Source organism: Canis lupus, chromosome Y (genome assembly GCF_048164855.1).
Source record: "Canis lupus baileyi chromosome Y, mCanLup2.hap1, whole genome shotgun sequence".
Lineage (NCBI taxonomy): Eukaryota > Metazoa > Chordata > Mammalia > Carnivora > Canidae > Canis > Canis lupus.
The window spans coordinates 4,211,191-4,225,654 of NC_132877.1; the positions used below are offsets into that span (position 1 = coordinate 4,211,191).

General features: G+C 49.5%; 1 protein-coding gene across 1 annotated transcript in view; it reads right to left on the reverse strand.

Moving 5' to 3' along the window:
• Nucleotides 1-2,742: 2,742 nt before the first annotated feature.
• LOC140629094 (pseudouridine-5'-phosphatase) overlaps nucleotides 2,743-14,464 on the reverse strand; it is a 79,525-nt gene continuing 67,803 nt past the window's right edge. The window contains exon 4 of the mRNA XM_072818528.1: nucleotides 2,743-4,306. Within this exon, the coding sequence (XP_072674629.1) occupies nucleotides 4,130-4,306 (177 nt within the window). The 3' untranslated portion in view covers nucleotides 2,743-4,129. The remainder of the gene's footprint in view (nucleotides 4,307-14,464) is intronic.

Below are 14,464 nucleotides of genomic sequence, written 5' to 3' on the forward strand. Positions count from 1 at the left end.
AGAGAAGACACAGAACATGCACCCACAGAGCAGAGGTGAAGGACAGGTTCTTACGAGGAGCACAGGCTCTGCTGATGGCTCTGTCCTGGGCCCTCTACGGAACCCTTGGTTCTTGGCTGTCTTGGTTCTCTGGATTTCTGACTACTGGTATTCTCAGCTCTGGGTGGTTGACTCCTCCTGGCTGGTAACACTGTTCCTCGCCTCCGGGCCAAGTGAGAATTCTAATCCTTTTTAAGTGTGTGTGCTCATCATGAAGATTCCAAGTGTTCCCTAAGGCCCTGTTGGCACTGGTTCCTCACCTGCCCTGCCAGCTCACTCAAGCTCCCCAGTCCCTGAGCCTTCTCCTTGGCGGCACAACCCAGGCTTGGGCATGACGCACTGATTACATGCACTGCCAAGACTTCACCCTTGCTGTTTGCTTATATATGGAAGGGGCCCCAAGAGGAAAATCTGGGTGATGACTGAGAAGTTTAGAGATTCATAAAAGCCACAGACTTAGGGAGATCTACAAAGTTCACACTAGACCAAACATAGCAAGCCATTCCTGGGAAGGCCAAAGACCACGAACAAAATCCTAGCCACAGCTGGAGGAAAGAGACAGGTTGCTTTCAAACTCAGGACCAATAACTGGTATAATTTAATCAAAACGATGGAAGTCAGATAATAGAAACTATATCTTTAAAGGGTAAGAGGTAATTAATCTCAAACCACAATTCAATACCCAGTGAAGACGGCTTTAAAAAGTGGTGAGAGAAACGATGATTAGACAAATTACTGAGATAATTTGTCCTCATCAAACCCATCTATGTAAACACTCAATGCCGTTATTTGTTGACTATGATTTCTAGGACAATGGAAAGTTTACTCATAACTTGGTTTCTTTGTTTCTGACTTTTATATGGAATGTCTTTTTTACCACCAAGTATAGAATTGATGTGACTTACAGAAAAATAACTACTGTTTAGTTAAATGTCTATCCATAATTTAATACGACGTTGAGTATCAAATGCATAACCACTCTTTCCTATAGTGGATTTTGAAAATATGCCATTTTAAGTGACTTTGCATTATATATGAATTCCCCATCCCTTTGTCAAGGATTTTCATAAGTCGATGTATTTGACGGCATGTTTCCGAGACCTCATGCTTGTTAAGAAACTAGAAAACAAAAAATAAAAAAATAATAATAAAATAATAAAAAAAAAGAAAAAGAAACTAGAAAACATTAGGATATTTGAATAGTTCTTTATGATTTTTATGTCCTAGAGAAATTTATTATTAACATTACGGTAAAAACTGCAAATCATTTCATGTAAATACTCATTTCATATGCGATGTTGGAGCAACGCACATAGAATTTGGCAATCATGGGTTTTAGTCTACAGAAAGCAATGCTTTCATGCAATGCCTTAATACTAATGGGATAGTCTGACAGTGTCCAAAAACACTTTGTGTCAGGCACCTGTCATTCCGTGGAGAACCAGAAAGAGAAAGCTAACTATTTGGTCCTTCAAAATCCACTTGGGTCAAAAGATGCATAGAAAATCGAACTCTGCCTAATTTGAAATCCTTTGCTGTGCTGGGGACAGACTTAGGTCAGAAAGCCTCCACGAGGCCAAGGTTTGAACTTTGTCCTGTGGAACAGGAGAGCGTACACAATGTGAGGCAGAGGAGTTAGTATGCATTTTTTTTTTATTATAAAACTTGGTTATCATGTGCAAATGTGTTTTTAAGAATAGGTAACACCATTCGAAGCACGGCAAATCTAGCGTCCAACTATTATATTCAAAGAAACAGGAACCTCAATGGCTAAGCACTGAGCAGTGCTGCAGAGCAGAAATGATCCATGTGTCTTGATAAGGCAAGTCTCTCCGGGTAAAGCAAGTGTCTTCCAGACGCCCTTTTCTCTTCTACGGCTCGCTGAACTCCAACTGAGGGAGTATTGGGTGGAAGGAAGAACCCTAATACATAGTCATTAGTATGTTCCTAAAAGTGCTGTGCATGTCTCATTGAAGAGGAATTAAGAAGAGACTGATTTTATCGCCTCTCAGGGGCTGTCATCAGTACCAAATGCTTCCAAAGGAGGTGCAGGGGATGGGTAAATGCTAGCTGCCCACTAGGGCAACATCACATAACAGCCACTAATCTCTGCATGTCTTTAAACGCATTAAGAAACCACAATGTCTCTTTAAAGTTTCTCGGCAGGAGTCATCCGGGTCTAAATTGGCATTACTATTATTCCTCTGTGAAATCGATGGGTTGTTAGTGGGATGTCATCATTAAGAGGCACTGGGTCAATCAGGCTGAGGTAGAACAAGAAAGAACATGTGCGGCTTGGCCAACCATCACTATTTTCCTTTGTACAACAAAATAAGAGTTTTGCCTTGGTTGTAACAACAATGTACTTGAGCTCAAATTTACCGTAGAGCAAAGTGTACACTGATCTACAGCTACATGTTTGGGAGACGCATGAGCGCGCTTTGTGTTTCTTGTACAAAATGGCTGGAAGATGAGAAAACATACATGTTTTATTAAAAGGAGATATCAAATCCAATAAGGGATCATCTCAGGGAGATCTTATGTTTGCCACACACAAGGGCACTAATGCATAAATGCCATTTTACAATGTGAGTGCTGCTTGGCTTCCAAAGAAAAAAAAGTCGAGTCACATTTTTGTTTTACATTTGTTCAAGCATAATTTTTTTAAAAAAGTAAAATCAAACTCTCATACATAATGAGAACTGATGTCAAGGATTTTATTCAACTCAATTAACTGGTGAGGGATCCAGTAAGATGTTACAACCAGTTTGACGGAGAGTTCACAGAATAGACCCATACACACTGGCGAGGACTAATGCGGAAATGAATTTGCTGAACGGATATAAAACTGGTCAACAGCCGGAGGCAAGCATCAACAGATGACCAAGGATGGGCACATTCGCATTCATTACCATGACTTTTCCACCACATGGAAGTTAGCTCCGTGACAAGCAATGACACACCAGCAGGCATGGTGCGCCAGGATTGTTTTTCCCATATTCCAATGCCTTTCTCAATGTTCCCACCGCAAAAGGGTGAGTAAACCTAGTAAAAAGTAAAAGAAGTTAAAAAAAAAAGGTCCATCATCAAAGTGTTAACATCTGGTAAATGATCCCAGAAATGTGCTAATAAGGCTCTTGGTCACACTAGGTATGTATTCCGAATTCAGATTATATTTGCACAAAGGCTGTGTTAGAAAACTACCGGTTTTTAGAAAAGAGGATGGTTTTCTTGAGGTAGAAAGCACATCCTCAAGTGTAGACATGTGCCTGATGATGTGAGGTACAGACCACAGTTATGTTCACACTGAGAACAAACTACTGACGGTACGGTTCAGAGTGGGCCTCTGGGCGGAGGTGTGCCGAGAGGCTGTGTGGGCCAGAAAGACGGTCAATTTTGCTAACAGGGAGGACGGTTTCTCAGGACTCATCCATGACCTGGCTTTTCCACTCAGACTACAAACAAAACACAGCTGCGATCTCCGTTGTACCAGCCGCTACGGCACATTAAGACAACAGTTAAGACAGTAGAGTCATACAGGAAAAAGATAAATATAACATATATGTACATACACACATATACACATATATGTAAGCATATACGTATATGTACGCATATTTTACATTTTCAAGCCATGGTTTAGAGAAAGTAAAAAGGAAATGAATGCAAATATAATTTCATTCCGCCTTTGAAAAGGAAGTATTTTACATGCATGCGTATGTATAAACATGTAAAGATGCACACACGCATACACACATACATGCCCGAGCACTCACACACAAGCATGTGTACGTGTGTGTATTTGCCGCTTATGACGCCTACATGGATTATTCAGGTGCAATGACACCGTATGATCATTCACGTAGGATGTATGATTGTGCAAATGAGGGCTTGGTGGCTGCCTCTGTTTTGCCTTCTCTCAGCTGGGACGCTGTGGTATGTCAGCACTAGTCACGGTAGGCCAAGCCCGCATGGGACAGAAGGCCGGCCTCGCAGGCTGAAGGACCCCTCACACGGTGATTTCCCGGGTGCCATGGGTTACTCGAGCAGGTGCCGTGACCGTGACGCCCAGGGAGGCACAGCGGGCTGCTCACACATAGGGTGGCAAACCGAACAGCTCGGGCTGGAAGTCCTGCAGGGAATCCAGCACCACGGTGGCCTTGGACGTCAGGTGTCGCTGCAAGTTCCCATCTGGAACCATGACCACCTGCATGCCAGCTGCAAGGGCCGCCTCCACGCCGTTGGGAGCGTCTTCAAAGACGAGGCACTGTAGGATGAGGAAGAAAGACAAGGTTGAGACGGCCTTTCGCGTAACCAGGCATCTAGACCGGGTTCTCATGATTTCTAGTATTGACACGCCCATCAGTTTTGTCATTGTGCACGGGACACAGAGTTGAAGGGGAGGCTTTCCAGGTTGTGAACCGCAGGGAGGCCGGCACTCCAGTCCTTACATATGGTCCCGCGGGCTTTCCGCACCCGTGACTTTACAGGGGACAGGGTTCCATCACTGCTGCCGAGGTGCTAGCGACATGTGGTGGTGGGTGGCAAGTAGGGACGTTGGGTTTAAAAGTTTGTTTTACTGGAATCCTACAGATCTGTGCAATCACTGAACATTCAGAGCACAAGAGTAAACTAGGGTGGGGGGGAGAAACATGCATTTTATTTAATTTTTTAGAAAATATTTTATTTCTTTATTTGACAGAGAGAGAGCACACCAGAGAGCACAAGCAAGGGGAAGGGCAGAGGGAGGGGGGGAAGCAAGATCCCCACTCAGGGGGGATGCAGGGCTCGATCGCAGGACCCTGGGATCATGACCTGAGCAGAAGGCAGATGTTAAACCCACTGAGCTACCTGGGAGCCCGAAAACATGCGTTTTAAGTGTGACATCAGTGCAGAGCTGATCATGCTTTGGGTACTGCACTTTGGAAAGCGAGCGGTTAAAGCATGTGAGTGAAACCCCGAGCCTGTGTGTGAGGACCAAGGCCTGCCGTGAAAATCTCTGCGAGCAAGCCCAGGGGCCCCGAGCGCTAGCCCCTTCGGCTGTGTCACTCCACCTTATCTTAGGGACGACCGCCGGCCCTTTGCACCCACATGTAAAACAGGGTCTCTGTGCACTGTGTTTTCGAGGCGGCTCCCCCCCACCCCCCGTGCCATCCCGCGAACAATGCCATAAAACAAGAGATCCTAAGCCCACGCAAGGGGAGATCATCCTCCATCCTCCGTCAGTGTCCATCCGGGGAAGACACGTGCCTACAAAGTGCCCTGGGGTCCTGGCAACAGCGTCCTTACTTCTCAGTGAAGATTCGGCTCCGTGGGGGCCAGACGTGTATAAAGGGGCCCCGGTCACGGCTGTGCCATCTCTCCCACTGTTCCCGCCGTTGTCCTTAGGTGACCCCCAACTGCCAGGACGTGCCAAGGTCACAGCTTTCCACCCTCCCAGCCCCTTGTCCCCCTCCTTTTATCTCGAGAATTTTGCCCTGCGGGCAGTGGCAGCTCACTGTGCTGGTGAGCAGCGAGGCTCATGGACGCCGGTGTGGGCGCAGTGGGACACTAGAAGTTCTGTGTCCTCCCCTGCCTTTAGGTCAGTGGAAAATGCATACACAGGCACACACACTCACAGGCACACATGCACAGACTCCTGCATTCACACGCACAGAAACTCACACTCAGACACATGCACTGACACGTTCATGTACACACGCATAAACTGGCACTTGGACACATGTACACGCTCATACACAAGCACAGGCTCCTTCACTCACGTAGAAACTTGCACCCGTGTGCACATAATCATGTACACACATGTGCACACATGCATAGGCTCATACACACGCATAGGCTCCTTCACACACACACAGAAACTCACACTCAGACACGTGCACAGATACATTCACATACACACACATGAACTGACATTTGGACACGTGCACACTCATACATACATGCACAGGCTCCTTCACTCACACACATAGAAACTTGCACTCAGACACGTGCACACACATGAACTGGCACTCTGACACACATGTGCATGTTCACACATACACGCAGTCTCCTTCATTCACACAGGCAGAAATTGCACTCAGACACATGTGTGCATACACACATGAACTGGCACTCCGACACACGTGTGCACACTCATACACACACATGAACAGACTCCTACAGTTACACACACTAGCTCTCAGACATGTGCGCAGACACAGTTCATGTACACACACATGTGCATGTTCATACACATGCACAGACTCCTACAGTCAGAAGCTTGTACTCAGACACATGTGCAGACACACCTTCATGTACAGACACACGTGTACACACTCATACACACAGACTCCTACAGTCACACACAGAGAAACTTGCCCTCAGACACACGTATTCATGTACACAAACACGAACTGGCACTCAGACACATGTGCACACTCATACACACAGGCTCCTTCACTCAGACACACACACATGTGCACACACATTAGTGTACACACACGTGTGCACATTCATAACACACATGCACAGACTCTAACAGTCACACATATAGAAACTTGCCCTCAGACACATGTATTCATGTACCCAAACATGAACTGGCACTCGGACACATGTACATGCTCATACACACATGGAGACTCCTTCACTCACACACCCAGAAACTCACACTCAAGACACATGTGCACAGACATGTATTCATGTACACAAACATGAACTAGCACCCGGACATGTGCACACTCATACACACATACACACAGTCTCCTTCACTCACACACACAGAAACTTACAGACACGTGCTCACACATTCATGTGCACACACATGACCTGGCACTTGGACACATCTGTGCACATTCAAAGACACACATGCACAGACTCGTACACTCACAGACACAGAAACTTGCCCTCAGACACATATGCACAGACACACGTTCATGTACAAACACACCCATGAACTGGCACTCAGACACGTGTGCACATTTATACACACATGCTCCTACACACAGAAACTCACACTCAGACATGCACACCACAGACACACATTCATGTGCACACACATGAACTGGCACTCCAACACACGTGCACACTCAGACACACATGGACAGACTCCTACAGTTACACACACAGAAACTAGCCCTCAGACAAATGCGCAGACACATTCATGTGCACACACTCGTGTGCACATTCATGTATACACACGCACAGACTCCTACACTCACAGCTCACACTCAGACACATGCAGACACATCTTCATGTACAGACACGTGTGCACACTCATACAGATACATACACAGACTCCTACAGTCACACACACAGAAATTTGCCCTCCCACACATGTGCACAGACGCATTCATGTACACACACATGAACCGGTACTCGGATACACGTGTGCACATTCATACACACAGAAACTCAGACACGTGCAAATTCACACTCACATGCACATAGACACCTGCACATACTGAGGGACACTCAGACACATAGAGAAACCTGCACAGAGATACACACACGCACACTCACGAGCAGACTCCATGAGGCCCCAGGCATCATAACACTGCAGTGTCAGCACCTGCACAGAGAGAGCTGGCCGGCCCTGGACACGGGCCTTCGAGCACGAAACACCAGACAGATCTGGAGAGAGAGAACACCGAGTCCCTCTAAGAACTTGCAAAGGCCCCTGGCTTCTTTTCCAACCCCCTGCTTCTGCCGTGAGTCAATGGCTTCTGTCGGAGTGGGGCTGGGTCTGCTGAGAACGGGCAGTTTTGTCCTTTAGCTCTGCCTCTGAGACTTCCCGTTAGTGACATTTCCGTCTCTGCCTCTTCACAGTTACGACCTGATTGCATTCTAAATGTCCCCGATCGCTTTATCTGGACCATGGATGGGCACTTAAAGGTCCTGTGGCATTGTGTGTCTGAATGACGCCCTGTGTCCTCCGAGGATTTGGAAGCTCCGTGCAGTCCACCTGTGAAATGTCAGTCGGAACAGAGGAGGAGACTGTGTTGATCCCTCAGGGTAACTGTGCTCGGCAACGTCGTGAGAGCAGGTTTTAGTCTGCATCGTGAGGCTCCTTCCGAGGGACGTGGCGGGAGAGACCTGGTGCCTCAGAAACCGTGTCACTTGCCAAAGAGAGGGCCGTGAACAGCGCAGAGAGCATCCGCACCTGAGAGCTGCGTTCCAGGAAATGCCGGCACGGGGTACGTGAGGCGGAAAAGCCGCACAGGCGTTGATGGTGACGGCGCTGAGTACCTGGCGAGCCTCCTTCTCAGACTCGGACGGCTTCGTAAGGTGCACACAGCATCCTGGTTTCTGTGTTTTCCATTCATACCTTGTCCCCGCTCAGTTCAGAAGCAATCGCCCCAACAGGGCACGGAGGGCTGACCTGTCGCGTGTGTGATGCCCACGAGAACGTGCAAAGCCCTGGAAGGCATACAGAGCAGCGAGCCAGCCGTCGGTGGGGCGACGCGGTCTCAGCAGCGGCCGGGAGCTGAGAGAACCGGCCAGGCCACGAAGGGCCGTGTGAAACGTGTCGTTGAGCACAAGTATTCGAGACCGGTGTGTCACATGACACAGCAGACAGCCGGGGACACGGGCTGGTGTGTGCTGTTCTTCAGCTGAGCCATAGACGCCGCCTCCGGCCGTGAAGGTGGTGGGCCGCTGTGGTCCACGACGGAGACGCGGCTGCGGGTCACTGTGGCCACAGGCCAGGGGCGGCACCCTGGCTGTGCGCCGAAATGCCTCTGTTCCCCCTCTCTTCTTGTGGCTGCCTCACGGGGAGGCCCTCCAAACACGCTTCTCAGGAGCCTGCACCCCACATCACCCATCGCCTCCCCAGATTCCACTCGAGAAATGTGCAGGTGCTGAACCAGGCCTTCAGGGGCTTGGAGGCTCAGCGGCCGGCCGCATGGAGGCCGAGTGGGACAAGGCGGGGGCAGGAACCCTCCTCGGCAAGTGGGCATGAAGTGTGCACAGGCTGTTTTCCCTGCAGAGTAGTCAGAGTAGCCAGAGCAGGACAGCGAACATGTGCACTGCCGGGAACCACCCTGGGGCTAGGTCCACGCATCCAGGACATGGCTCCTCATGATGCCACCCACCTGGAAGCCTACACGCTCCCCGGCCTCCTCTGAGACGCACAACTGCAGAGCACAATGCCTGCATTCCGAAGCACTGATCAATAGCGTCGAAAGTTTCTTATGCCTGCCTGCCTGCGTGTTGGCTCCTAAGGTCTAACGTGTTTCCGAGGACCACACATGGGAGAGAGTGCCCACTGCCCCAACACCCAGATGTTTTACCAACAGTCAGAGCGTAGCTTACCTACCTGCCGAAACCCAAACATGAATCTCTGAGAGTTACCCACAACCATGCTACCTGTAATCACTGCGCTCACGGGTCGTAAATCCATCGACAGCTCTAAGCTAGAATAACACCGCTCAGATCGTGCATGCACGCGGGCGGGGGGGTGCGGTTCACCGAAATACGCGAACGTCTCTGCGTGATTCCTACCTGTTACGCCTGGCTCACAGAAGGAGAGCTTCAGCCCGCTGGGCTTGGCGTCCATCCTCATTTACGTCCTTCTGTGCTCCTGTAGCTCGGACCTCACCCTCCGCACCCGGCACTGACTCATTACCCTGGGCCCCAAACTCATTCACACCCACTTGTAAAATGTGAATTACATGCTTGACTTTGCCCTTTGCCGGAAGGAGGGTTAGGGCAGCAGACAGCTTTGTCCCTCCTTGACCCCCACGTCCCGGCCCTTGCCATGAGGTCCCCATGTGGACGTGTGTGGACAAGCGTGTTTAGCGCACTAGAATCAATGCAGTGGCACAGGCAGAGGGTACTCAAGGATGCGCTTCTGCGCCTTTGAGGAAGCTTCTGGGCAGGAAGAGTATGCTTCTCCCAGCTGTGCACACAGGGCCAGGACGGCACTTGGCCATCAGGACGCAGGGCCAGAGTCCACGCACATGCTCAGGGTGCCAAAGCCAACAGTGAGCACCTGGGGAGAACCTGCTACCTTAGGGGAGATGCTGGAGGTGTCCTGGCCCAGGACTTAGAGCAACAAAGAGGCCACCGCGTGACCGAGCTGGAGGACAACGGGTGACCGAGGCCCATCTTTGTCACGGGGAAGGGCTCTGAGCCACGGGAAGTTTGGAAATGAGCTGAAGATCACACGGGCACACAGGTGACAGACTTTAGACCAGAGCCCGGGTCTCCGCTAGGTAATGTTCTTTCCACTTTACAAGCCGGAGGCTAAAATAAATCTAAAATTCCATCTCCAGAAGAGGAGACGAGCTTAATTACACGGTAGCCCGAAGGGTTTAATTTGGAAAGAATGACATTTGCAGGTATCGGGGAGGTGAAGCATTTCAGGGGCTCCCGCCCGGAGGTGCTGGGCAGCCCGTGAAGATGTGCAGGCAGGGCCGCAGCCCATTGGGTGGCGACGGTGGGAATTTTCTCGCAGCCTGCTCCTGGGATCCACGCGGGGCCGCAGGAGGTCCCTGCCCCCCCACCTTCCAACCATAACGACCATATACCTCTGACGTTCCATTCTGCTGGACATCACAGAATCTTCGTGTGGCAGCAGCAAGGGATGCACAGAAATGCGTGGGGTTCAGGGAACGGTTGGCCACACAACAGTCTGACAGACGATGCGGGACAAGAAGGCAAAGATCAATCCCAAGTTGGTGACGTGGTGGGTGGGCGTGGGGCCGCTGTTTTAGTGGAAGGCAGCTGGCTCTAGTGACAGGCCAAGGGTGAGGCCACCACGGGAGCCTCAAGCAGACATGAGGAGCCTGCAGGGCTGCATGGCCACGTGTCCAGCCACAACCGCAGAGAGACAGGGGTGAGCAGGGAGTGTGCAGGCAGCCCGGGTGCGCTCAGATCCGGGAGGGACAGAGCAGACGGGGGGCAGCAGGGCCAGCGGAGGGGCTGGAGGGAGGGAGGGACGGCCACCTGGCGGTGTACTATCCTGTGCTCTGACTCTGGCGATGCTTTCCGGGAGGGACAGAACAGAAGGGGGCGGGGCACAGGGCCAGCGGAGGGGCTGGAGGGATGGAAGGACAGAGGTATGGAGAGAAGGCCACCCGGCGGTGTCCTATCCACCCCCCTGTGCTCTGACTCTGGCTAATGCTTTAGGCTCGACCCGCACACATAGGGAGTCAGTGTGCCCTCTGCTCACGTGTCTGCACCCGCTCGGCTCAGCAGATCTACGAAGGGCTGGGGGAGCCCCAAGGGAGGCCAGGCTTCACCCCGGCACCCATGCTCCCTGGGGACTGAAGCGTCCAGGCAGCCTTGAGACTCCACTTGCTGACTAACCCTGTCTTTTCAACGGTTACCAGCGTCCCTTTGAAGTTACGTGCGGTTCTGGAACCAGCACACTGCTCCAATGTGACTACGTCGTCTCTGGGGAGCAGGGCTTCTCCCTTTGTTGGTGAAGCAACGTCTGATATGAAGTCACTTCGGGTTCACTTGCAAAAGCCTCAGAAGACGATCCGGGATTGTCTGTGTGCACACGCTAAGTGCTCCCATGGGCGTGCCCGCTGTGATTCACCGTCTATAAAGCCGGAGACGATCTGACTCGAATCCCTGAAAGCAGCGTTCCACTAAACCACCATTTTTAAGTCCAAGCTTTGTACGAGTTTTTGTAGATTTTATTCTTTGTGTTAATTCTGTAACACCGAGTTCGCTTCTTACATCATGAGACATCAAAGCTTGAAGGTCTCAGACTTGATTTTGGATGGGTTTTCAGGCAGCAGGGCTCACGGCTGACCTCGGTTCTCTTTGTCTCCACGTTCTTTGTCAGACCGTGAACGAGTGTATACAACACCACGGTATTGTGATGATGAAGACGGACACACTTTGTGATGTGTTTACTGAAATAATGAACCTTTAAGTAAGATAAAACTGAGAGCTTGCCATGTATTTTATTAATTAGCATTTTTCTTTATATTATTTGTCCATCCATGTACCCATCTTTTCACCCAACCATGTATTCATGCCTGTCTTTCCATCCATCAGCTATCTACCTATCCATCTGTCCATCCTTCCATCATCTATCCCTCCCTCCACCTATCTATTCACCCATCCTCTCTCCATCCCTCCATCCCTCTATCCATCCATTATCTATCCATATATCCATCCTTCCATCAGCTATTTAATCATCCATCCATCAGCTATGTATCTATCCACTCTCCTCCCTCCCTCCCTCCATCATCTATCCATCCCTCCCTCATCCACCCATTCATGATCTACCCCTCCCTCCCTCCATCCCTTCCTCTCTTAGCCATCTATGTCCATCCCCCTCCTTCCATCCACTCATCCATCCATCAACCTATCTATCTCTCCTTCCCTCCCTCCCTCCATCCATCCATCATCTATCCCTCCTCCTTCAATCCATCCATTCGCTATCTATCCATCCATCTATATCCAACCATCTATCTATCCCTCCTTCTCCTCATCCACATAGCCATCATCTATCCCTCCCTCCCTCAGCCATCTGCCCATCCCTCCCTCCTTCCATTCATTCTTTCATCCATCATCTATCTTTCCTTCCTTCCCTCATCTATCCATCTATCCCTCCTCCTTCAATCCATCCATCTGCTATCTACCCTTCTATCTATCCATCCATCTATCCCTCCTTCTCTCCATCCATGTAGCCATCATCTATCTATCCCTCCCTCCCACCCTCCATCAGCCTTCTACGCATCCATCCCTCCATTCATCCATCTGATATCTATCATCTATCTACCTAGTTACTTACCTACCAACCTAGGCATCCATCTCCCTACCTGTAGGTGTAGATCCTAGCTGTGCTGTGGTCCCCTAAGAAAGAGTGTCTGACTTTGACACATCTGACAAGTACTTTGGTACCATGACAAGTACCTTGCACACTGCAGAGCTATTGTCTTTTGAGTTAATTTTGGTCTGGAAATCACAGAATAAAACCTGCATTGACATAAACATATTCATAACCAAATCCTCCAGAGTTCCAAGCTACATACATGAATGAACGGCACCACTCTATGGATTCCTTTTCCTTTTAAGAAAAGCCTTTCAAGGAATGTAGGATTTAACAACTTGGTGGCTGTGGGCATATGGGGGAGGCCTCCTGAGAAACTGTCTCATTTTATTCATGAAAACTATATGGTGAGGCTCTCAGGATCCATTTTAAAATGTATGTGTGCCAACTAACCACTGAGCAAAGGACTTTGACATAGCTCAGAAACCTTCGTGTAATGTTATCTTAATAATATAGATTTCACGTCCACCAAATTGGTCAGGAGCCATTAAAAAGCCCAACAAAGCTCTCAAAGGCACCGGGGATTTTAAAGATTCATAAGATAAGTCTTAGTAGTTTCTAGACGGTCAAGAGAATCCTTTTTTGCCTTGTCCTACTTTACGTATTCAAGTACATGTGCAAAATTGCACTGGCTTTCCTCAGGGTTTTGCATGATCCTGATACAGGTGTGACCTGGGGCCCCTGTTGGTTCTTTGTGTTACCAGCTAAACTATGACGTTAGTCTCCTGAAGGTTATCCATCAACATAATTAATATGCCTACGTATGTGATATACTGGCTGAACTGAGTTCCCCTCAAATTTACATTGAACAGTAACTGTGACTGTGTTTGGAGACTGGGTCTTTAGGGGAATTTTAAGGTGAAATGGGCCATGGAGGGTGTCCTCATAAGAGAGGAAGAGCACGGTTGCTCTGCTCCCCACTCCCATCCTCAGAGGAAAAGCCATGTGAGAACAAAGAATCTAGGAAGTCTTGAGCAGAAACCAACCCTCCCAGCACCCTGATGTTGGACTTCCAGCCTCCTCTAGAACCAGGAGAGGATAAATGTCCTTGTTTAAGCCACCTGGTCTGTGGTGGCTATGGTCTTGCTATGGAGCCCAAGCAGACTATCACAACATATAGAGCATTATGTATTTAACTGTCAAGTAGCACTTTCTCAGTGGAAGAACTGCTTTTAGACAACTCAGATCATGGGGAATGTTTCCCTCCATAGCCCAGCTCCACACGTCCCTAGAACAGCAAAAGCACAGGTGCATCTGGCTGTGCTCCTGAGGAGCGACTGCAAAGGCTTAAGGAAAAGGAATGGTCAAGGGCAAAGACAGCGCCTTTGCTGACCTGTGGACGTGACTCTTCTGAGGTGTCCTGTCAGGAAAGGCTGGCTAGTACTACGGACGTGATACACACACAGGGAAAGCCAACCCAAGTCACTGGACCTAGAGGGGATTAACCTCTTGATCTCCAAGCCAGCCGACAGAAGCATTGTCATGTGTGAAGTGCCCATGACATAGCTGCCAACACAGGAGGTGTGTGTTTGGGCATCTGGGTCCTGGCACCTGCTACTGGTGACCCAATAACCTACCTCATTGACCAGGAGAGCTCAGCAAACGCACTTGTGTTGTGGTGTTCACAAAGATGCCCCTGATTCTCCTTCGGTC